Source organism: Protobothrops mucrosquamatus, unplaced genomic scaffold (assembly GCF_001527695.2).
Source record: "Protobothrops mucrosquamatus isolate PMUCROS unplaced genomic scaffold, P.Mucros_1.0 scaffold1247, whole genome shotgun sequence".
Classification (NCBI taxonomy): Eukaryota; Metazoa; Chordata; class Lepidosauria; order Squamata; family Viperidae; genus Protobothrops; species Protobothrops mucrosquamatus.
The window spans coordinates 159,945-185,747 of NW_015387454.1; the positions used below are offsets into that span (position 1 = coordinate 159,945).

A 25,803-nucleotide genomic window follows, 5' to 3' on the forward strand; every position below is an offset into this window, starting at 1 on the left:
TGTCTAGTTTAATGAAGAGAAGGACGAGGGGGGACATGATAGCAGTGTTCCAATATCTCAGGGGTTGCCATAAAGAAGAGGGAGTCAAGCTATTCTCCAAAGCGCCTGAAGGCAGGACAAGAAGCAACGGGTGGAAACTAATCAAGGAGAGAAGCAACCTAGAACTAAGGAGAAACTTCCTGACAGTTAGAACAATTAATCAGTGGAACAACCTGCCTCCAGAAGCAGTGAATGCTCCAACACTGGAAGTTTTTAAGAAGAGACTGAACAAATATTTGCCTGAAATGGTATAGGGTTTCCTGCCTGAGCAGGGGGTTGGACTAGAAGATCTCAAAGGTCCCTTCCAATTCTATTATTATTATTATTATTATTATTATTATTATTATTATTATTATTATTATTATTATTATTATTATTCAAACTGGCAGTAGATAAGTGTCAACGGAATCAGGGCTGGACTTAGATCTCTTGTGGGCATGAAGGGATTCTAGACCGATGATGCACTTAACCCCTATCTCGGAGTCGGTTTGATCATCTCCTATAAGCTGGACTGTATTGGGACATAACTATAGTACCTGTCTGTTATTCTTTAAAGCAGTTGAATCTGCCTTAGGTGCTCACTGGAGATAATTTTATGGTATTTGAATTGTTTTCTCTCACCCTTTTTTTTCCTGAACTCCATAATATTGATGTTTTTCGAGCATCTTAAATTTTGCTATTGTTTCATGATGGCATTCCCAACTCTTCAACAAATCCTGTGTTTCATTAGACTGTGTTTATTTTTCATGTTGCTTTTATAGTTTATAAACTGATTAAAATTGTATATAAATAAAGCAATATATCATATTAATTATAGCTGATAACTATCTGCTGAACAAGAGTATAACTTAATTCAATCTTCAATTAAGGAAGTTGGAGAAGATAGTGGACTACCCTACAAAGAAAAGGGCTAAATGTTTTAAACCATAGTTTGCCTTGCTTTGTTCTAAAGAAAAATAAGCTTAGTTTTGCTTATTACAGCCAACTTTGCCAGTTTTGTATTTTAAAACACAATGAGTGAGCCTTCTGACTCACGAGAAAGGGTAACCCTTCCCAAAATTGTCTTAGCAAGTTTTACCAGATATAAGATACATTATATCTATAGAGGACAAGTGAGAGTAATCTACTTACCCACAAACTGAATAGGGAACATTAAGTTTGCTGTGTTCTTTAAAGAGAAGCAGAAACTATCCTAACAGAATTACAAGCTGTCTAGTCTTGCAGAAAAGATCAGCTTGTGCTTCTTTTAAAAATTAAGGTAGGAAAACATGCATACAGTNATGGACAATATTTAATATTTATTTGCTACGTATATGTAGGGATGTGGGTCTATACATATGTTGTTCATAGTATGTTTAGGTGTGTGTCATGTATGTGTTTCACTTTGAGAGCGGGCAACTAAATTTCATTTTTGATGTGTGCCATTGTGCCCACAGTATAAAAATGACAATAAAGGTTATCTTATCTTATCTTATCTTAAATTTAATCAAGGTAGAAGAACTGAAAACCAATGTTTGAGACAGTTCTTGAATCCTAGAATAAGTACTTTAAGAAGCTTAGCACAGATATCTAGAGTACAGGAAACACAATTTTTATATGGATGCCATAGCAATACATTTAGAATTATGAATATTCTCATTATTTTTGTAGTGCATGCACATTATCAGATTTATATGAATTGGACTGGATCTACCAAATAGGCTATGATGACAGAGACTAATTATTTAAGAGTTAGTAGTAGTCATTTTAATTTCAGTTATTATTCAAAAGTAGGTGCATCAATCAATCAATCAATCTAAGAGAAAAAAACATTTTACTGAGCAGGAAGAGAAAGACATTATGCAAAAAAACAAAATAAAATGTTATAAAGTCATTCTATTTACTCAGTATAAAGCAACCTAGACTTCAACAAAGGTTAAATAAATAAATAAAGCTTTAAGACCCAACAAAACCCTCTCTGTTTCAGACTTTTAAAAGTATCTTGCTCCTCTTTCAGGCAATATCTTAAATAGTTATCCAATATACCAAAAACAAGACAGATTTTAAGAAAGCAAGAAATATCTAGTGACTGAGCTTAAATCTAACCTAAGCAATGCCCAAGTGTAATTAGCTTTTTTCCTGAGAGATTCAAAGTTCAGTATTCTACTAAACTTCCAGGGGCATTCATTTTTTCTTTACACTGCGTAGGTTGATGAATTGGCCCATGCGTTCTTATATAAAGAAGAAATTAAATATATTACAAAGAATAAATTCACAGTTTGGGAGCAAGCCTGGATGATGTTCTCTTGATGAGGCCTAAGTGACTTCCATGGCTGAAGTGACTAGTTGTGTCAAGCCCAATAAATCAGGAAGCAAGGCGGTTCAAATGAATACAGGTTTATTGCATGCTTTCTACACTGTTTACAAGAATCTGAACTACTAATGGTCAAAGAAAGAGTACAGTACTCTGTACAGAGTGCAGAGAAGAGCAACAAAAGATGATCAGGTGACTGGAGGCTAAAACATATAAAGAACGGTTGCTGGAATTGGGTATGTCTAGTTTAATGAAGAGAAGGACGAGGGGTGACATGATAGCAGTGTTTCAATATCTCAGGGGTTGCCACAAAGAAGAGGGAGTCAAGCTATTCTCCAAAACACCTGAAGGCAGGACAAGAAACAATGGATGGAAACCAACCAAAGAGAGAAGCAACCTAGAACTAAGGAGAAATTTCCTGACAATTAGAACAATTAATCAGTGGAACAACTTGCCTGCAGAAGTTGTGAATGCTCCAACACTGGAAGTTTTTAAGAAGAGACTGAACAAATATTTGCCTGAAATGGTATAGGGTTTCCTGCCTGAGCAGGGGGTTGGACTAGAAGATCTCAAAGGTCCCTTCCAATTCTATTATTATTATTATTATTATTATTATTATTATTATTATTATTATTATTATTATTATTATTATTATTATTATTATTATTAATCGCACAGTCAGCCAGATGTTCAGACTGGATTTGACATTTTTGTCTACCTATCGAGTCCTTACCAAGGACCTGGGATGATGATGATGATTGTTGTTATTGTTGTTATTATTATTATATTATTCAAATTGGCAGTAGATAAGTGTCAACGGAATCAGGGCTGGACTTAGATCTCTTGTGGGCATGAAGGGATTCTAGACCGATGATGCACTTAACTCCTATCTCGGAGTCGGTTTGATCATCTCCTATAAGCTGGACTGTATTGGGACATAACTATAGTACCTGCCTGTGATTCTTTAAAGCAGTTGAATCTGCCTTAGGTGCTCACTGGAGATAATTTTATGGTATTTGAATTGTTTTCTCTCACCCTTTTTTTTCCTGAACTCCATAATATTGATGTTTTTCAAGCATCTTAAATTTTGCTATTGTTTCATGATGGCATTCCCAACTCTTCAACAAATCCTGTGTTTCATTAGACTATGTTTATTTTTCATGTTGCTTTTATAGTTAATAAACTGATTAAAATTGTATATAAATAAAGCAATATATCATATTAATTATAGCTGATAACTATCTGCTGAACAAGAGTACAACTTAATTCAATCTTCAATTAAGGAAGCTGGAGAAGATAGTGGACTACCCTACAAAGAAAAGGGCTAAATGTTTTAAACCATAGTTTGCCTTGCTTTGTTCTAAGGAAAAATAAGCTTAGTTTTGCTTATTACAGCCAACTTTGCCAGTTTTGTATTTTAAAACACAATGAGTGAGCCTTCTGACTCACGGGAAAGGGTAACCCTTCCCAAAATTGTCTTAGCAAGTTTTACCCGATATAAGATACATTATATCTATAGAGGACAAGTGAGAGTAATCTACTTACCCACAAACTGAATAGGGAACATTAAGTTTGCTGTGTTCTTTAAAGAGAAGCAGAAACTATCCTAACAGAATTACAAGCTGTCTAGTCTTGCAGAAAAGATCAGCTTGTGCTTCTTTTAAAAATTAAGGTAGGAAAACATGCATACAGTTTTAACTTGAAGGCAGAAAAGAAAGTCTTACACAAAGAATTCAGCCTGTACTTGCAGTTCTATGCGAATACTTATGAAATGCACAAATGAGAGATGGGTATTTTATCAACAATACTGTCCACCCTACTTTTCATACACTGAATTCCTACTTTCGTAAAAGTCTATGCAACTACACTTGAATGTTCACCTAGACATACAGACGGTGCATAAGATACGTAAGAGACAGGATCATTAGTAAAAGAATCTGGGTACTCAATAATAAGAGAGCTCAGGTGTTGATTCATATTGCACATACTGACTTCTTTTGGTATTCTTTGTTTGTTTTCAATTATTTAGCATGCATCAGCAATAATGTCTCAAGTTGCTTGGCTTTTCTGGAATCTCTTTCTCCATATAGGACTCCAATATGCATTGGCTAATACTTAGCATTATTTTACACATTCTGTTAAGTCTTCTTTTTGGGATATTTATACTAGAACCTTCAGTCAATTTTAACCGTTTTCATTAGTTATAGATAGGGGTAAATTGGTTAATCTACACAAGCATGCCTTTAAAAAATTAAGGTACATTAAAATCAGGGACTGGGCCACTTGAACATTTAAGCAAATGTTGCAACTATTTTTATAAAATGTCTGCTATGTGGTAAAGTTTGCTTATTCACAGAACGGCTGCTGGGTTAGACACAGTTAGACATAAATAATTCATTTACTAGATGGAAATTTGTAAAGTTCTTCTGTATCCACTCTAATCTGGTCTCCGAGACTGGCTGTTTTTTTAACCACTTTAGCTACAAATGTTCTTTTATGTCCTGGAGGATATACTCTAAATTAAAACAAAACACTAGCTTTATACCATGTTTGTTTTCTAAAAATGTGTGTGCCTTATATATCCTTTGAAGGGCTCAGAGGCACTTCTGAAAATACAAAATATACTAAAGGTAGTATAAGTTAATTCAATAAGTTAATTCAATTTTCCTTTGCTTATAAATAAAATGATCAGATAAAAATTTATTTTTTCAGCTGGAGCAGAGAATTTGGAAGATTCCAAATAGGCTACCTGCAAATAATTGGGGCTGATTAGCAAAGAAATGAACATTAACCACTGTGCTTTCATCTTCTATATGTAGAAGAAAAAGGAAAAGATCTTGCAATAAAATCAGAGACTCTCATTTTTATACCTTCATGTTCATAGTTTCATTGCCATAGCTAATATGATAAATAACTGGCAGTAAAAGGGAAATGTAATAGCTTTATAGCTTTGGTTACAAGACTCTCTTTTGAAGAAAACAAGACTCCCTTCCAGAGATAAATCAGTATTGTTAGCTAATGGATTGTTCTGCTAATGGACTCAATACCTATGGGTGGTTCATATTATAATCCAAAGACCATGCTAATTCCAGCTAGGATTCTCATAATAGTAAAAAAAATCTAAAATATATTCAAAATAAATCAATAAAAGATAAGAGTGTACTCTCGATAGAATGTGTACAGATTTAAACTATTTAATTAAAATAAATCAATAAAAGATAAGAGTGTACTCTCGATAGAATGTGTACAGATTTAAACTATTTAATTACATCAAATTGTTTCAAAAGAGTTGGAATACTCCTACAATAGACAAGAAGCTGCACTAATGAAAATGTCATCAATACGCTTAGCATGGATACTGATATTCCCTGATGGGAACAGAGAAACTATTATTAAAGAAGAGCAGGGAAACTAGTACTATAGCAGCTATAAAGCCCACTTAGCCTAATGTATCATCTGAATAACAAAGGAGGACATAATTTTCTCAGCAAAAATTGAAGTGCAGGGTCAAGCTATTCTGATTTTTCTAGACTATGATTCGTCCACAATATTTACATTAGAGTAAAAGCATAAGCCTTGTAACTAAGTCAGGACTACTATTCCTCAGAAGGGAAGATTTAACTATTTTTTCCCCAGACATTTCTTTTCCCAAGTTCAAACCTACGTGAAATATTCTTCTAAGGACCTTTAATTGGTTTTGTGTGGCAGGAGGGACACATGTTGTGGAATCTGAATTGGCCAATGCCTATGGAATTGTAAAAAAATGTCCAGGTTTATTAAGAACTTAAGCCATGGGTTCCAAAGCTTGGTAATCATTTCAGTCCCTCTCTGGAGCAAATCAAGAATGTGCTGCTTACAGAGCCCCCAATAACAATCCATAGAAAAGGACAATGGTTGATTTTTTAGAAGACCTCCAAGGTCCCTTCCAATTCTGTTTTTCTGTATTCTGTTGAGTAAGTCTTTCAAGTCACCTACAGAAATCTATGCACTGATTTCAAAAGAACCCTTTCTTCTTTATCAATAACGGTACCAGGTACTCACTAATTTAAAAATCCTAATTCCATTATCATTAGAATTCTAATCTGATTAGAACCAGTTTAGTATAGTGGTTAAGGCATTAGGCTAGAAATCAGGAGACTGTGAGTTCCAGCCCCACCTTCGGATGACCTTGGGGAAGTCACTTTCTTTCAGTCCCAGGAAGAAGGCAATGGCAAACCACTTCTGAAAAAAATCTTAGAACTAGGGAACAGATGGTAAAGGCCCCCTACCACCAGGTAGTACACTGAGAAGGTGCCCAATGTGGGATGACCTCTGTAGCAGCTCCCCGTCTCTGGAATTGCTTGACTTCTGAAATAGAGATTCCCCCCCTCACAGTATTCTACTTTGCAGCATTTTCCTTGCAAAGTCGTTGCTCTCCACTTCCCCAAATATAATATAATTTAATTGGATTTTAATTGTGTTTCCAAGATATTTTATTTTCTTCTTTCTCTTAAGAAAGTAAGTTGAAAAAAATGTTATGAAATAAGATTTGTCCTAATAAATAAGTTGCTAGACTCAATAAAATAACAATAGGAAGCCAAAAGCTATTCATCACTATCAGCACATGATGACCAGAACTGCATTAGCACAAATTAGTGTAATACATTAACATGGATTCAAATCCTCTTGGGTTTTATTTGGTGTCGAATCTGGTGCAATGAAAAGTCTGAACTTACAACCCTACCTAGATGACTTTATACCTCTCAGCATGATATTTTAAAAGGTTCTCTTATATGAAGAACAAATAACTCATTCAATTTTGTTCTATATGGAATAACATTTTGGTAGCTAAAGTAACTAGTTTTGTGATATGGATCTTTGCCAATTACATCTTAATTCAGGCTACAAAACTTTTTTTCTTCAAAGAAATCTGTATTATTCTTTTCAGAATAAGTATATGTGTAGATATAGCCTTCTTTTAAAAAGTTTGAAAGCATCAATAAAAAGTATATACTATGTACTTCAGTGAAAGGAATAATATATTTATGAACAAATTATTATTATTTTCTATTAATACCACTTAAGGTGTTCAGTTCTTTTTTATATAATTTTGTTTAAATGTATTAAATTGCATATAGCAATTCTAAGGATACAAAAAAAATCAAAGACAGGGTCACAATAGACATAATGCAGATTTGATGACAGCAATAAATAGTTCAGGACATGTGGGGATACCATTATGTAATGATACATAATAATACATAATGATATGTATTTATCAGAGAGAGATGTGAGTATATATGCACATGTTTAGCTCAAGGGATTTTGAGAAAGTGGTCAACATCTAAAGGCATTTTATATATTTTGGTGTTTACGTGAAGTAAAATGCCTGCTTCTGACATGGTGTAACTAACGCAACAGGAAACCTTGACCAATTTCCATATGTTGTATAAGAAATGCTACTTGATCACAAAGATGAGCAGCTTCCTAAGAATGAACAGAACAGAATCCAAAAAAAAGCGATAACCCCATTTGGATATTCAGGTTATCTCTGGAAACAAATCAGCACTTTCCTTTAACTATTTGACCAAGCAGATAATTATGAAACTTAAGAAAAGAATCCATCTCTTGGAAGGTGCAACATGTTCATTTTTTAATTCAAAAGTTTGCTTATTTATTAATTATATTGATTTAATATAATCAATGCTCCTGTGATTGAAAATGGTTGCATTTGAATCCTATAATAAAGCTTTCAAATCGAGCAAGCGTTGACAGTTTCTGAAAGTGGATGCACAATGGTATGCATCTCTATGTAAATGCTCAAACTGTAAAATACTTGTATAATGGTGCATTGAATGTTTTTTAATTACTAAGTCATCAAATGTGCTATTTAATTGCCTCCCAGAATTGGTTCTGTTTCACATTTTGTAGCAATGTCCCTAAAAATAACGAATTCACTTAAAATACAAACGTTTTATTGTGGCATAGAGAAGTACAACAGGCAAGATAATAAGTTATAGGAGAAATTACTTCCAGCTGACAAAAATTTTTAGAAGTTGCTTCTGGGCACCAGATGCTATAATTATGCTATCTGTTGCTAGTAAAATATGCATAATCACATACTTGCTTTAATTAAGCATTTGGTGTCATTTAATTTGTATCAGTCTTCAACGTTTTCTTTTTTTTATTTAGTCTGTTTTTAACTATTAAGTTACAGATGTAGATTGGATTTAAATTAAGATAAGCACAACAATTACAAGTCAAGTTTTAGTTTTCATCCTATATAAATAATAACCCAAGACCAGACACAATAAAGAGAAATAGCAAGCAATTTTTAACCTTCTGAATGTAAAAATACTGAAATTGGCCTATTGTAAAGTACTTACCTAGGCTTAGTGGGGGACAAAATGTGCTAAAACTTATATCCAGTTTAGAAAAATGAAACTAAGCATGTGGGCTTTTATTTTTCTGATTTTCAATTATATATTGGACATATTTGTTAAATTCAGTTTTACACTGGAATCAAAATTACATTGCAAATGTATAGGTATAGATAAAACTGAAGAATTATAATCTGGCACATCTAAAATGTTAGCAAGAGCTTGGTGTCTGACTAATGAAACACTTCAAAGAACTTTCAGGCATGGCTTAACCTAAAAAAACCTTTTATTAGTGTAGAGGGGTGTCAGCATGGCATGGTGGATGCCAAGATCTGAATTTCCCTTCTTTTGCACATAACATTCCAGGCATTTCCCCTCCCCTATTTTGGGGTCATGATTCACAATTAACCTGGAGGGCAAAGATTCACTTCCGTTCCTTTTCCCTGGCTTTCTTATAATTCTCCTCCCCTTTCTCTGTCATCTGAATTAACTCTAAAAATACCAGACAGTTCTGCATATTTTGTCAAAGCAAGAATATTCAATATTAGCAGCGTTGACAGCTATATTGTAATTTCCAGCACTGAAGACACTCAAGATGTACTTGGATAATATCAGATGAATATCTAAAATTTGATTCTTCTTGCATTGAGAAACTGATTATTTGCAATAATCCTTATTTTGAAATGGGCAGGGGGAAGTACAGACTGAAAATGGGACTATTACTCCTGCTCAATGCTTTTGAAAATGAGTAAAAAGAATGCTTTACCACAAGCAGTTTGTTGCACATTCAGATACAATATTTTAAACTTTTTCTGTTTGGATCAGGGCATTGGCTTCTTTGGAAACTTTTATGGTTTTAAAACATAATAAACATTGCTGTTTTAAAGATTAAACCAACAATTCTGTTTTATGAATGATTACATGTAATTCATACACACAAACACGAACGCACAACACACATAAAGTTTTAAAAGGATGATATTCAAAGTTTAGCATCCATTCATATAGTCTACTGCACAAATAGATTCTGATTATGTTTTTCATATTCTGCCTAACAAAATTCACTTGAACTACTTTGCTAAGTTGAGACACTCTGGTATTTGAACTAATAAAGGAGCATTAATTATTTTATTTTTTTTCCTCAAATGACAGTCTCAATCAAAACTTGCTCATTTTCACATCAGGTTCATACTGTTTTTGTTTATTTTTCATGAGGGTGAAATATTTATGTGAACGAATTGTCCAACCAGTACAAGTGGTTGCTTTTCTCTTATTATTAAATATGTGCAATGCCAAGGACAAAGGATTTCTGTTATCACCATCTGCTAATAGAGTATTACAGTCTTATTCTGAATTCAAATTTAGAAAGTACAACTTTAAAAGTCACTGTGTCATATTGATTGTGCATAGGTCTGTCTTGGATTTACTTTTGGGATCAGACCCAAAATGAATCATAATTTAAAATATAGCATATCAAAAGACCTAAAATTCTGTTTTTTAATGTGTAAAAAAGTAAAGGTGTCTCTGCAGGTTTTACTTTGCTAGTCGTAGCCAAACTTAGGGAGTGATGCTCATCTCCGTTTCTATAATCCACTCAGCCAGTGCTGTCTGAAGATGATTCTATGGTCATGAGGCCAGCATGACATCACATTTCAGCACGGAGCATACAGCAAAACACGGAACCTTCCCACACCTATTTGCTTGCATTTTTACATGCTTTCGAACTACTAGCTTGGCATGAACTGAGGCAACTGACAGGAGCTCATTCTGTCATGTCGTGGTAAGACTCAAACTGCCGGTCCATAGACCTTCTCTGACATCCATTAAGCCACTGAACTACTGTGACTCTCTTTTAATGTGCAGGAACAATAAAATATTTGAACTATCCTGCTTTGAGTGACTTTTGTATATAACTTAAATCTGTGCACTTCGATAATTCAGATAAGTGGTAATATGAAGAAAAACCTCTATGCGACCTATGGTAATCCTCAACTTACAACCATAATGGAGCCCAGAATTTCCATTGTAAATCATGACTGACCCAATTTTATGACTTTAAGTAAATACAGTGGTTGTTAAGGATATATAGCAGTCATTAAGCAAATCCATTCTCTCTTATGGATGCTTTTTGCCAGAAACCAGCAAAAACATTGTAAATTGTGGTCACAAGACTGGAGAACACGGCAACTAGCCATAAAGATGAGTCAATTGCCAAGCCACCATCAATACACTGGAATAGGATCATAATTTACCTTTTGGAGAATCCATTATAACTTCATTCAGTCATTAAGTGAGGACTACCTTTATATTTGTCTAAGCGGAAAAGACATTTTGAAGAAAACACTCTAATTGGTATACCTCAGTGAGGGTGAAAATAAACTATAAGCCAGTCTTACTTTTTGTAAGGTTTCTGCTTGTTTTTTCTATTCTTTGCTTCCAACTACTTAGTAATTACTAATCTATTAGAGGACCTTTATCCATTATGTTATTATAATTTGATAAATAAGATGGGCAGTAGCAAGGGAGGGAGGAAAGGAACTGGTATTTAATGGCCAAGGTTAAGGATAAAAAAGGCTTTATACAATCATTATGATTTTTTATTTAATCTCTGTTATGATCAAGCATGGTCACAAACAGTGAACCCACAAGTGATAGGAGGGAAGAATATTTCAGATTGAAAGCACAATGTTGATGTCAGAGATATGAAACTTCCAGTGCATTTGTGAAACTGAATTGGAAATAAAAGCAGAATGACTTACCTAACCAAATAATATGCATATCACTTGGTGGCGCTTTACAAAGCCTTATCTGATTTTTTTCCCCTATTAGCAGGAGCCCAGATAACTACTGGCTCAAATGCCATCATATTGTATATCTTTTAATGGATCATTTATCTCTTCTACCTTACGGAATTGAAGTTTTATTATAAACAGAAGATTGACAGTGGAGATGAGAGAGCAGTCTCAGTAGAACAATGGGTTTAATAGCGCAAACAAAGTTGAGAAAAAAATTGAGGAGAAAAATAAGAAGCTAATCAAGAGGAAAATGCATAGTAACAAAACATGTAAAACAACAATTAATGAGGCTTGAAGATCAACAATGCTACCCTTAAACTAATAATAGCTTTATTGAGATATTACCATGCTTCAGCAGACTGCAAGAATCAGTCAGTTAAGGACCATACAAGCCAATAAAATTAAAATGTGTTTACCGTAGCCAAAAGAACAAAATAACTGTTTTTAAGAAACATATACACATAGAATTCCACCAGAAAAAGTTATAATAGCATCTTGTTATAGTGTTTATTTGAAAGATTGTTTTAAAATAATCTACATTTGGAAAATATCCAAGACATCAGGGTGTAGCTATTGAATACATGATAAGATTAAGGAAACAGTTTGAAAGTATAATGTGAGGTTCTTGGGAAGACAAAGAGAATCCCAAGGTAATACAAAAATATTTTAATAATAAATGGATTTGAAAAAAGAAAGTGAAAAATAGAAATGTATAATAGTTTAACTTATCTCCCAAATAGAATACCAAGTATAAGGACTCTTTCTAAATAAAATCATCTGTAGGATATAACAGAGGGGCTTTTTGGAATGTATTATCTAAATACTGTATGTCCAAAAGTAACAGAAAATATGATTTATTAATAAAAGGCAGTAAAATATCTACTTCTGAGCTGAAAAGAATGTTTTGTTTTAGGCAAAACAAAATTAGCGATTAGAAAGGACACTGTTAATATATTAGAGAAAAGTAAAAATGAGAAAAGTGACATTGAAATGGTATCCATTCAAGTAACTAGTATATACATTAGTATATTCTTGCAGTAAAAGTAGCAATAATTGAAAGACTCCATAGAGACATAAATTGTTCTTTCCATAGCATCTCATTGATTTTTAAGCTAATAATTGATTTATTTAAGCTCATTGATTTATTGCTAATAATTCCTAGGAAATGTGATTATAATTTATTCATAATACAATGGAACAAACCACAAATAGAAATCTAAATTCCTATACTAATTGAATGTTTCATTTTTATAACAAATTCTTGTGTTGCCTCCACAATCTATGCTGGGATGAACGAGGGGTGGATTTTCAAAATACTCATAAAATTATCTTTGCAAGGTTATAATAGTTATCTTCTTTTACATTTAGCACTGATTACTATATTGAAAACTACTTTTAAAAAAACCTAAGCAAAACAATTGTACTGTCCAACATCTGTATTCTATAGTTTCTGTCCATTCTGTCATCAGGCAGAGTCAACATGCTCCAGGTCCCATCCATTAAACAGTGTTATCTGATGGGACCTAGGAAATATACTTTGTTTGTTGCAGCATCCAGTTTCTGGAACATGCCACCCTACAGATTTTTGGGGACCCACCATGACCTTGTTTAAGAGAGTCCTTAACATGGCTCATTGCCTAGGCTTGGTGTTAAGAGTTGATACTGGGTCCTTTGTGATTAAAATGGTTCTTGTTAGATACTGTTGGAAGATTTTATCTCAGTGCCTGTTGTCCTTTTGTCTGTATATTTAATTGTTTTAATAGTGTATACCGCCTAGTATCCCAATGTAACCTAAATAAATAAAGGGCTTGGGATAGAGGAAGATATTATTTAATTTATCCTTTATCCTTATATCCTTTATGCTTTATAAAGGAGTCATGGTGGCGCAGTGGTTAGAATGCAGTGCTGCAGGCTAACTCATTGTTCACTGCCAGCAGTTCGATTCTCACCAGCTCAAGGTTGACTAAGCTTTCCATCCTTCCAAAGTCGGTAAAATGAGGACCCAGATTGTTGGGGGCAATAGGCTGACTCTGTAAACCACTTAGAGAGGGCTGTAAAGCACTGTGAAGTGGTATATAAGTCTAAATGCTATTGCTATTAAGATTTCAATAACTTGTCAGAATGATATAAATATTTATTTAGTTATTTAAGAAGTTATGGAATAAGCTTCCTTCTTATCATTGCCCTTTACTGTATCAAGCTTTGTGTATAAACCTTTGTGTATAGATATAAGAATATGATTGTCTATATAAATGGAGGTAATATAAATCTCTTGACCTGTGTACACTAACTGGAAAAAAGTTAGACTAGCTAGAATTTAAACTCTTTTTTTTAATCCTGTGCTACATAAAATCAAATACTAGATCATCAAGTTCAAGATCTTAAACTAGACCTTCAGTAAATTAAAAATCATCTTGTTATAAGATTGTTCTAAAATGTCGATAGATTTTTATCCACAATAAAAAATAGGCAGTGGTTATTTTTCAGAATGATAGAGAAGAATCCATATAAATCTGGGCATTTCTGTATGCTTGTGTGCAAAATTAATAAGACTGCATCTTCTCCTCTCCTTCAAATTCCATCACTTTCCATTTTCTCATTTCTTTCTCAGTATGCTTGGTCTATTGCTGATACAGTATGTATGAAATCCCCAGTTCTTTCCAGGCGTTTTCCACTCACATCAAGTCTCTGAGCTAACAATTCCTATAACCATGAATGCTGATCAAGTCTGGTATACTTGAAACGGATGTTTCAAACTAGAACATTTTATAATCTCCCTACCTGTAACACTTACAAAACTGCTAAAATGCTACAAAAACAAACATACCCAGCACTACAATATATTACTTCTACAAACGGAGGTATTTTATTATTCCTTTAAGTATTGCTAGGATAAGAAGAATGTCTATTTATTTATTTATTTGTTTTTTTATATATAAAATTATAGGCTACTCTTGTAGTCCTTACAGCTACAATTGTTACTGTTTTCAAAAAGGGTATATATTTTACTTTGAAAAAGGGATAAATAAAATCTACTGACCCCAAACTATAACAATCATAATCAAAAATTATATAAGGTTGTCTTTTCTCTCCAAAGCAGTCATCCCATACTTTACAACATGGATTTCCAACCTTTTGGCTTACCTATATATCTAGGGCACATTGAGTGAAGAGGAATCTTCTTGGGCCACATATAAATAATATAGTTAATGTAAATAATAATAATAATAACAACAACAACAATAATAATAATGTTGGAAGGGACCTTGAAGGTCATTTAGTCCAACCTTTTGCTCAGGCAGGAAACCCTATATCATTTCACACAAATGGCTGTCCAGTCTCTTCTTTAAAACTTCCAGTGTTGGAGCATTCACAGTTTCTGGAGGCAGATCGTTCCATTGATTAATTGTTCTAACTGTCAGAAAATTTCTCCTTAGTTCTAGGTTGCTTCTTTCTTTGATTAGTTTCCATCCATTGCTTCTTGTCTTGTCTTCAGGTGCTTTGGAAAATAGCTTGACTCCCTCTTCTTTGTGGCAACCCCTGAGATATTGGAACACTACTATCATGTCACCCTCATCCTTTTCTTCATTAAACTAGACATACCCAATTCCAGCAACCGTTCCTTATATGTTTTAGCCTCCACCCCCCTAATTATCTTTGTTGCTCTTCTCTGTACTCTTTCTAGAGTCTCAACATCTTTTTTACATAGTGGTGACCAAAACTGGATGCCAATTGTGGCCTTACCAAGGCATTGTAAAGTGGTATTAACACTTCACGTGATCTTGATTCTATCCCTCTGTTAATACAGCCTAGCACTGTATTAACTGCAGCACACTGCTGGCTCATATTTAAGTGATTATCCACTAGGATTCCAAGATCCCACTCACAGTTACTACTATTGAGCAAGGTACCACCTATACTATACCTGTGCATTTGGTTTTTCTTGCCTAAAGTAGAATCTTAGTTTTTTCACCATTGAATTGCATTTTGTTATGATCTTGTGGGGCTGCATGTGGCCTGTGGGCTGGACACACCGATTTTAGAAATTAAATTAAAAATAATGCAGATATACAAGACTCCCCTGTTCAGAAACTTCTTAATGCTATTTGTATAATACAAAAGACTTCACAGTTCCAATACAGGCCAAAAACAAAACAAAACAAAAAAACACCCACCAATGGCACAATGTTAATTAAGAGGCATCTCAGTGTGAAAACTATGTTTTAAATTTCATACTTACCATGAGAGTTTCCACAGCTTTCTTCATCACTGTTGTCCTGGCAGTTATTTTGATTGTCACACATAAAGCTTTTATCAATGCACAGGCCATTCCTACAGTGAAACCGGTCAGTAGAACATAGCAAAGGATTTGCTGCTGTGGAAACAAAAGCATATTTTATTCAAACTTGCAATATCTCTTTGATAGACATTATTCCCAAAAGCACTTCTATACCATCTGTGCTTTAAATTGTTAGCTGAGAGTTTTTTTCTTTCTCCCGAACACAGTAGTGCATCCAGTATCACAGTTTAGAAGCAGATGAATTGTGAGAGGGACAGTTTAATTTGGCTCATGTATTAATGAATCAAAGATAGAAAATTTCTAAAGGATTTGGCAAATGAAATATTTCTGTGAAAAGACAAAAAGGTAATTTGACAGAAAGCAACCTCATACTTGACCCTAACTCTAACCACAGTTTCTAGTGATATTGTTTCAGTGGAACTCTAAGCTAGAAAGAATAATAAGCTTAAGAGCATTAGAGACATAAATTCCTTGTTGTTTAAGGTAGACCTCTGGAAAATGACACAGAAGCTAAGAAAATACTGAAGAAAGTCACTGTGTAAGTGCATACACGAATACGTATTCATAAGACTGTAAAAGGAGGAAGATACTGAAGGCCCAGGCTCTATTTGATATTAATAGCACACTTCTTCTTACTTGCACATGATTCAGACAGACCTGTTAAGAGAAACCTTGATGTAGAAATGTGTCAGTGAGTTGAATGTGTAAATGATGTGCGATGCTAAATCTGTAACCTCTAGAAATAGATGTCTTAAGTTGTGTTAGATTGTGATTTAGTAAAAAGAAAGGTACTTTTTGTCTCTAAAATGATTTAAAAATAAATGTTATGGTTATAAGACTTCAGAAAGACTAATGCCTCCAAGGAAGAACTGTATGGTGATACACTTCAAAAATCGAAGGCATGTTTGATAACTATTAAACCAAAGTCTTAGCTAAAAGAGGCATATATAAGAGGAATTTTAAATATAGAACAATTTTCTACTGAAGAATGGGAAATTATGCAACTAAGCACCCATTCCAACTATATATGGAAAACCATATATTATATTCTTCCATACCAGTTTAAGTCTGCTTTAAAACAGTCCAAAGGCTGAATTTCTATTAGCAAGTTCTTTTGTACATAGAGGCACATATGCATTCATACCACTTTCTCCTAGAGTGAAAACATTTCAGCTGTTCAGGGGCTACAAAGATGTGTGTATGCGGCACCTTCAAGTCAGTCTTGACTCCTGGTGGGTAAGTCCTTCCTTGACTTACTGGGTAAGTCCTTCCTTTTCTTGGCAAGATTTTGGAAGTGTTTTACCACTGTCTCTTTCCTAGGGTTGAGAAGGTATGATTGGCCCAAAGTCAGCCAGTCTGTCTCTCCGTTTCTAGGCTGATGTCTTAACAATTACACTAAACTGGCCTTCCAGAAAGATGTGTATAGCAGTGGTAAACAGCCATTGTTCTCTTCTACTCACTCTTGATCTCAATAAAGAGCCACTCTCCAAGCTTATAATACAGTTATATGTAGAGGGGATCCTAATTCTACATGTGATAGCTTCCACATTGAATATAATCAATATTTTAAATGTTGATCTGTAATGATTCTTTTTGTGACTAACCTATATAATTTGTTTGGCAATATATAGAATTGAAACACTAACAAGCAATATGGCCTGGGTCCTTTAACAGCCTTCAAATTTCCTGCAGTTTTAGGATTGTTAAGAGATGCAGCCTGATTCTAAAGCAGGACATCTTGGTCTTATAGAAGCATTCTGAGATTGACATTGCCTCATAGAAAAGTAGATCACATCTTTTAATATAGAAAGAAATAAGATGGAAAGTTGTTTTCTGTTTTTATCCTCCATGTCGTTATTTATCTTAGTATATGTCAAATGCGTGAAATTATTTCAAGTTTCAGGAGAAGTGAATTTTCCATCATACAATTATTGTGCTTAGGAAACTGACACTTCATGCAGACAACATCAGACAAAAACTGATTTACTACTCAATTCGGTTTTTTGGAAGGCAAAATATTCAGTAATAGCAATTTTTATTTTTACCTATATTGTAGTTTTGCAGGAACCATAAAACTTCAATGTAATGGACCTTTTGTAAGAAGAGATACCTGTTAACCCTGAAGATTTGTCAAACCCCAGGTTTCTGTCCCCATCCCCATTTTTTTCCTTTCTCTTCTGGAAGTTTCTGTCATGACCAGGTCTAACTTAGAGGACTTTGAGGAGTCTGTTCTGGATTGGCCTGAAGAAGCTCAGAGAATTCAAGTACCTGAGGTTGATTCACCTGGCAGTCATCAGAAGCAGCTGTGCCTACTGTCAGAGGACAGCTAGTTTTAAAGCACGTAATGAGAACACATCAGTGGTATTTGACATGCCTCCTTGCATGTCAAGGGAATTCCCAGTTTTCATTAGTTTCACCAGCATGGCACATATTTAAGATCCACTGCTAGCTTGGTATCCCTCATTGGAAACAATTGCTCACCCATGCTGAAAGCTTAACTCTTATGCTCCTGAAACTGTGTTACTTTGAATCTGGGCCAAATGATTCAACTGACCCATGAGTTTTGTGGACCATGGCCTAACTATGATTCCACCCTCACTTCTGACTTTGGCTCTGGAAACTGCTTACAGGTAAACTTCCAAGTGACTGCCACTGCTGAACAGATGGATTACAAACAAACAAGCAAAATATGTAAATGAATGAATGAATGAATAAATAAATAAATAAAAGGTAAAATGAGAGATGTAAGGAACTATTACTGAGGATAGCGAAGTGTTTCAAATTCCAGATGATTTAAACTCAGATTGCTGGGTATGCAGTCAGGACATTTGCTCTGCATTCAAAAGGGTCTGAAAATGTTTTAAGCTTGAAATAGCTTGCCCTGCTCCTTTCCCTGTTCATTTTACAGAAACATGCACAGTACTGTTATTCTTCTACTATTTACCAAATTACCAGGTTACACAGATCAAACTTACATCAGATCAAATTAACATCATCCTACTCTTCTCTGTCTCTCTTAAAAACCTAACTTATAAAGCAGCCAAGCTTTACAAGCATATAACATTCACCAAATATGGATTGCCAGTTAAGCAGGTGTGACATACGCCCAACTATTATATTGCAGTCTCTAGTTGTCAATTTCGTACCTTATATTGCTCAACTTAATTTTAATTTTATTTTTCCTTGGGTAGTATATTATCTCACTATATTTTACTCATCTCCTGAATTTTAACTAATATTTAATTTTTGTTAACCTATAGTTTTTTTAGTTATTAGTTTTATGACAGCTTTATAACTTTTACCTTGCAACTTTCACTCAATAGTCACTGTCCTCACAGATTGTAAGCAGAGGCACTTCAATGTTGTAATTGTTCTACAGACTCTTGGTTTTTAATTAATTGTATTGGTTAACCAATCCAATCATATGGCATTTGCTAGTATTTGACAGTGTAAAAATAAACCATATTTGCAAATAATAATAAAGTTATTAGAGAACATCCATGAATCAAAGCAGCTGAAGCTAAAAGTCATTGGAAAAAGGTTTTATGAATACAAATGAAGGGAAAGTGTGTTCTGACCCTTCAGAAGTATATTCCATAATATGGCATAATATGGTATAGCTGCCATAGTAATATTGCTGATAAAAGACAGAGCAATGGAGATATTATATTGTACTGTATAAGTTCAAAATGGGGACACTCAGAACACTACCAGAATGGTGAGAACATCCTGACCATATAGAACAACCGTACTGAAGTTGAAATGAGTTGTGAAATGTTTCACACATCCACTAAAGATTACTGCAGAACTCTTGGTTCCTCTTGTTAAATTACAAAAAAAAGTACTGTCATCAAATGTTTTTTTAAAGAAGCAACTCTGTGCTCTCCTCTAGCAAGAGATTCTGTCACCAAAATATTAAATGTGACTAAATCAGTCAAACACTCTACCTTTTTCCCCCTTACAGCTGCAGTGCACAATTACTGTATTTAGGTCACAGCATTATGAGATCTATTCAACCACCTGCACAAATATAACTTTTATAACTAGCTGCAAGAAAGAACATAGCAATGAAAGTTTTTCTTTTGTAACTTCCTCCTTATCAGAAAATGAGAGAAGGCTGTAACTAAAAAATTCATGATAGTATACTAACCTCATCTTAAGAATTCATTGGAACTGGAGAGCTAACAGCTGGAAGCCTTGCTTTCTGTATCAATTCCCCATTAAATAATAGGTGTTTCATGTTTTCATCAGTTTTCCTAATTCTGGTTACCGTGTTTATTACATACAGAGCTTCTACAAAAAGATTTCATACTTTTATTGGAATTTAGATGCAAATGTTGTAGTATTATTACATTCCATGCGTTAAATGGCTTTCATTTTATTGAATTCTTCCCAGTAAAATGTAGCTGACATACTGGACTTGGATAGGGAATAGGGGATTCAAACCTTGTCCTCAAGTTCACTGGATTCCCTTCCCAATTTACCTAACAGGATTATTTCTGTGGGATAAAAATAGGAGAACCCACCTCCTACCTCCAACCATACTGAGATAACAAAAGAATATAAATGAAATTAATCAAGTCTTCCAACGGAGAGTTTTCAGTATTTATCAACCTTAATGCAATATTTCTTTCAGATATAGCCTTCAGGCAATGGTAGAGATGATGCAAAGGACAGAAAAGAGCTTTCCCGTGCTTGTAGTGAATCTGGAAAGCTAAGCAATATATATTATTCATAAGGTCAAAAAGCAACGTAACACATTTTGCACTTGTAGATATATGAAATACTTAAATCTAAACTAGGATGAAAGATAAGTAAAAAAATAAACATAACGCATAACAGCACAATAACATAGAGAGCAACTTGCAACAACTTTTTTTTAATGTACTTTTTATTCATTATGAATGCTTGTTCTGATCTTCACCTGCTCTTTCTAACCTTAACCTTGAAAAAAAAAATCAGTTGTAAATGCCTTACAAATTTGATCACAACACTGCATTTTAAAAGCAGCTAAAAGAGACAGAAATTATATGCCAAAGTTAATTGAATAACTATATTGCCTTCACGAGTCTATGTAACTCTCAGGATGTTACACTTACTGGAGAAAGTTTTCAGATTTAAACTTGCATTCAAAATGCAGCAGCGACAGTTTTTCAATAGCAAAAGCAGGCAACAAATATCATATAAGGGATAAATGATTAATATAGTGTATATGTATTCAAAAAATAAAACTTGCTCCTTTAAGTAGTAGATACTTACTACAATTTTCTTCATCACTGCCATCAGGACAATCCTCAAAACCATTGCACCGGAAACGGCCAATGATACAATGAATTCCACTGGAACATGGGAAGAAAGTGGAACCACATTTAGATTTTGCTTTTGCTGGGGAAGAAAAAAAAATGAAAGCTTTGTGATTATAAAATAAATCTCTGCCAAAAATAGTCACAAAAGTCCCAGATTTGTCTACCTGATAAAGCTCAATAGAAATTTTTACAACTTGGCCAAGAGCTTGATGTAATCTTTATTTCTGCTTGGTTGACTGGTGATGTACAGTTCTGAAAACAATTGTCGCTGTGGAGTCTACAGTGCTCTCTGAATTTGATTGTTTGCTTGCAGCCATTTAATTACCCAATTAAGTAATAGCATCAGTACTAGTGAGTGTGGGGTTTTCTCCCTACTGATATTCAGTAGCTTGCCCTGCCAGTGTTGGTGGGGGTGTGGTTTTTCCTTTAGTACTTCCTTGATTAGGGTATTGATTTCTGCCTGTTTGTTTGTCTGGTGTTAATTCCTGCTTGTTGGACATGTGTCCTGGTCCTTTTGTTTTCTTATTAGCATTTCTATTGTCTCTTGAATGGGGTATACATATGGTTTATCTCTATGTCCTTATTGATGGCTGAATTGTACCGGCTGATTATTAGCCAATTATCAGCTGATTATTAATCAGCTGACTTGTACCAACTGAATGCCAAGTTTACAGGAAGTCCCTAGAGCAGGGGTGTCAAACTGGCGGCCCGCGGTCTGGATGTGTCAGGCCACGCCGGCTCCGCAAAGACAAATAATGTCACAATACGTCATGATATGTCACGTGACTCGACCGAGTTTGACACCGGTGCCCTAGAGTTTTGGGATTTAGCTTGATTTAGAATGCTCACAGTGTCCTAGTTACCTCACACTCAGTATATTGATGACATTACCTAGTTGGTAATGAAACATCTGCAAGCAAACAACTGTAAGAATGTTTGTATCTTATTATTTAATATCTTACAAAATTTTCAGTTAATAGAAACTAAGCATTCATGCATTACTAGCATTAATATATGAACTGATTATTAGCAGGCCATAAACCTTCTGGTCTCCACACTTGGTACTGCTTTCTAGTAAGCATGATGAGAAGCAAACATTTTTTGTGAATTATACAGAAGATCTTCTGGCAATTGCATAGGAATCCTTGCCAACTCTATATCTCCAAGAAAAACTGGATCTTTGTAGCTACATACCCAAGTCAGTAAAAGTAAAAAAAAAAAACCCTCTGGCCATTCAAATTTCCAATGTTTGCCTTTCTGTCGTGTGTGTGTGTGTGTGTGTGTGTGTGAGTGTGTGTGTGTGTGTGTGTGTGTGTGAGAGAGAGAGAGAGAGAGAGATTTTTAATAAATCACATTTCTATCTAATCATAAACACACTTAAATTTTGTTCGTTTTGCTTTTGCATGCAAAACAAAAATATTTATAATTCTTCTTTGCAACATTCATTTTCTATGATATTTTTAGACTTCTGATTAACAGTAGTAACTCAAAGATAAAATGTGCCCAGACCAATTCACAAATCTACTGTTCCTTGAACAAGGCACATTAATGAATCACTATAAACAATGTATCTTTCCTGGAAGATGAATTCTCTAAAAAACAATATGCTATCATTTTATTGCTTATTATCATTCCATAGTCTTTCAAACTCATATATTTCTCTAAGTGTCTGAACCAAGATTTGTTTTGCAGAGCTTTTAGCTTCTTTGACCGGGTCTTTTTAGCATCAACTCAATATTAGATATTAATCTACTAGTACACATTATAAATTAGTTGGATGTAACTGTATAACTGAGATTTCCATTATAAGTTTACAAAGGTTAGAAATTGTGTATGCACATACTTAAATTCTTCAAAGCCATCATCAGAGAACCAGTTTGTAACCATGGCACTGAATATTGCAAAAGATCCAGAGTGTATTTACATTGGTAAATGGTTTTCTCATGCCAACGAGACCCAAGCTAATTAATATTGGGGGGAGGGGAGGATTCTATTTCAGATACCAATAACTCCATTCAACCTATCCCTTTGGGATTATATAAAGGTAACGACAGTAATTTGATGGTTTTACGAGTTCTCAGGACTCCACATCCAGTATCAAACCATCACTTTGCAACTCATTCAAGGTTTATTTTAAACATGATTCAGTCCTCAGATAAAAGGTTTAGGATAGGATTGTACTGAAGTTTTTAAATTCCTTATATATTCAAACAGTCATTCAAATTTTTACTTATTGGGCATGGTCTTTGCCCAGCACTCTGGACAATGATAATGACATTTTGTACATTTTTATACACAAGTGGATATGGTAATATTATGCACACAGGTGAAACTGAGATATTTCTCTAGGGTTCAGGAGAAAGGGAAGTATATTTTTTGCTAAACCAAGTATATGGTTCACAGTGTTTTTTTCATTGCTTTTTTTGTAAAAGAAAAAAAAAAGGTGCCGGAATTCACACGTCATACAACCCACCTTGCCTACTCTACAAGGTTCCATTCAAAAAAGGTGCCAGAACTCCGTTCTGGGCGTTCTATGATAAAAAAAAGCCCTGGTTTTTTTTTTCTGTTTTGGTATTCACCATAGCTTTAGCAGTTTTGCCACTAAAATATTATGGCAGAGTCAGAGAGAACTTAGTAATCATAAAAAGAGAGTTGAGTTCTGCTCTGTACACAATTGTATAAGAACAAGTACTTCATTATATAAAAGATTTTATGAAGTAGAAGCCAGAGCAACTCTTAGACTGATTTATAATTTAACAAAATGAAGAAACAAAAACCCAGAACCAAAACAAGTACCGTACTACAATTCCTTTATAGAACACTCATTACATTACTCTGAGTCTAAGCTGAGGCTTAGAGCAGGGATCCTCAACCTTGGTAACTTTAAGACTTTAAGCTGGCTGAAAAATTCTGGGAGTTGAAAGTCCACAAGTCTTAAAGTTGCCAAGGTTGAGGACCCTTGGCTTAGAGGATCAAAAAAGTATCAACTAAATGCCACTAAATACTAAGTACTGTATTAAAATTTAGGGAGGAGGATCCAAGGACAATGTTAAAGAAACAGAAAATAAGCCATCAACATGTTACTAGCAATGAAAAATCCTTAAACAAAACACATTTGAAAGCCTCTTCCAAATGATAAGAAAACAGAATTATGAATAAGAACATGTTATACCGAGCTTTGCGGCAGTCTTTGTGTGTGTGTGTGTGTGTGTGTGTTTCTAGGCACTGATTCTTTGTGTTTGCAGGGTGTTAAACAAATCATTGTTCCAAAAGCGGACAAACCTTCCAAGGCTCTATTCATACATTATCCCTTTTCTTAATCGGTTCATTTCTCAAGTATGGTATTCAAACATAAATCTCTCCTAGGTGCTATCCATCCTACTTTTCAAAAACAGCCAAAGTACATGTGCAAAGAAATATTGGGAAGAGAAAGTTTATTATTAGATTATTATAAATATCAGTAGTAATAAATATATTTGCTGCTTGCTTCAGAAAAAGGGAGCAGGATTTCACACTTCATGGGATAAATTATTTATACATGAGTAAGCTTGTAGGAGGAAAGTAGGAACCAGCGGTTTTTACACTAAGAGCAATCTTTATGTTAAAAATGGCTGACTTGAAAATGGTTTAAAATCTGGAACACACAACCTATACATAGGCTTTAGCCCTTATTTATTTCTGTAGATAGATATTCTACATTCTTATCTGTAATAGGGAAACTAATATAAAAATTTCTCTGTCATGTCTGTGAGTGTTCTGCTGAGTCAGGCAGTTCCTGAAATAAAGAATCAGTATTTTGAACGTTAAAATGTTCAGCCAATACCTGTAGGAGACTGACAAGGAACTCATTTTAGAATGTTCCTAATTTCAATGAATGGTCTAATATAGTAGCAAATAATAAATTAAATAATAAAGTGGTTGACTAAAGCAATGTATCGGTATTCTTCGTATTCTCCATTTCAGTTATAACAGAGTCCCTAACCTTTTGGACACCGGTTATGTGGAGAAAGGTTTTTCTGCAGACAGGAGGGGATGTGGTTTTGTGTGCTGCCTGCATCCCGCAAACGGGGCTTTGCTTCTTTGTGCGGCCTGATTGCTGGCATGCCGTGGCCCGGTACAGGTCCACAGACTGGGGGTTGGGGACCCCTGAGTTATAATGTTCTTGTTGAATTCAATTCAACATTAACTTGACATCATCTGATGGTTTAGAAACATTTTTTTTAGAGTTCTTGGTAGACCATCCAATCCAATAATGTTCTAAGGCAGCACTCCCATATCTGAACCCCTCCAGCCTTGAACTTCAAAATCTGTACTTCAAGAATCTGGAGGTGGGAGAAAAATTGCTTTAGTAGATATTGTGGGTTGGAATCATCATCAATCCCAGCCAATAGAGGAAGTCATTGTATGTTTTATAATTGTAAACACCTTGAAGGCATGAGGCTGTCTGTATTTGCCTAAGGATTCAGATACATGGCAGCTACACTTGTATGGCTAATATATTTCTGACTAGGCTGTTGAGAGTGTGGTTGCGCGGCAATTCCCTCGGCACCTGGATGAAGCAGTCTATCTAGACCCATACCAGTCGGGCTTCAGGCCGGGACACAGCACGGAAACGGCATTGGTCGCGTTGGTTAATGATCTCTGGAGGGCCCGGGACAGAGGTTATTCCTCTGTCCTTGTTCTTTTGGACCTCTCAGCGGCTTTTGATACT

At 34.6% G+C, this 25,803-nt stretch overlaps 1 protein-coding gene across 1 annotated transcript in view; it reads right to left on the reverse strand.

Annotated features, from left to right (window-relative positions):
- The window catches only part of LDLRAD3 (low density lipoprotein receptor class A domain containing 3), a 98,032-nt gene that overhangs the window by 42,758 nt on the left and 29,471 nt on the right, over window positions 1-25,803 (reverse strand). The window contains exons 3-4 of the mRNA XM_015821086.2: window positions 21,046-21,171; window positions 15,727-15,861 (exon numbers count right to left, since the gene is read on the reverse strand). Coding sequence (XP_015676572.1) covers window positions 15,727-15,861; window positions 21,046-21,171 — 261 coding nt within the window. The remainder of the gene's footprint in view (window positions 1-15,726; window positions 15,862-21,045; window positions 21,172-25,803) is intronic.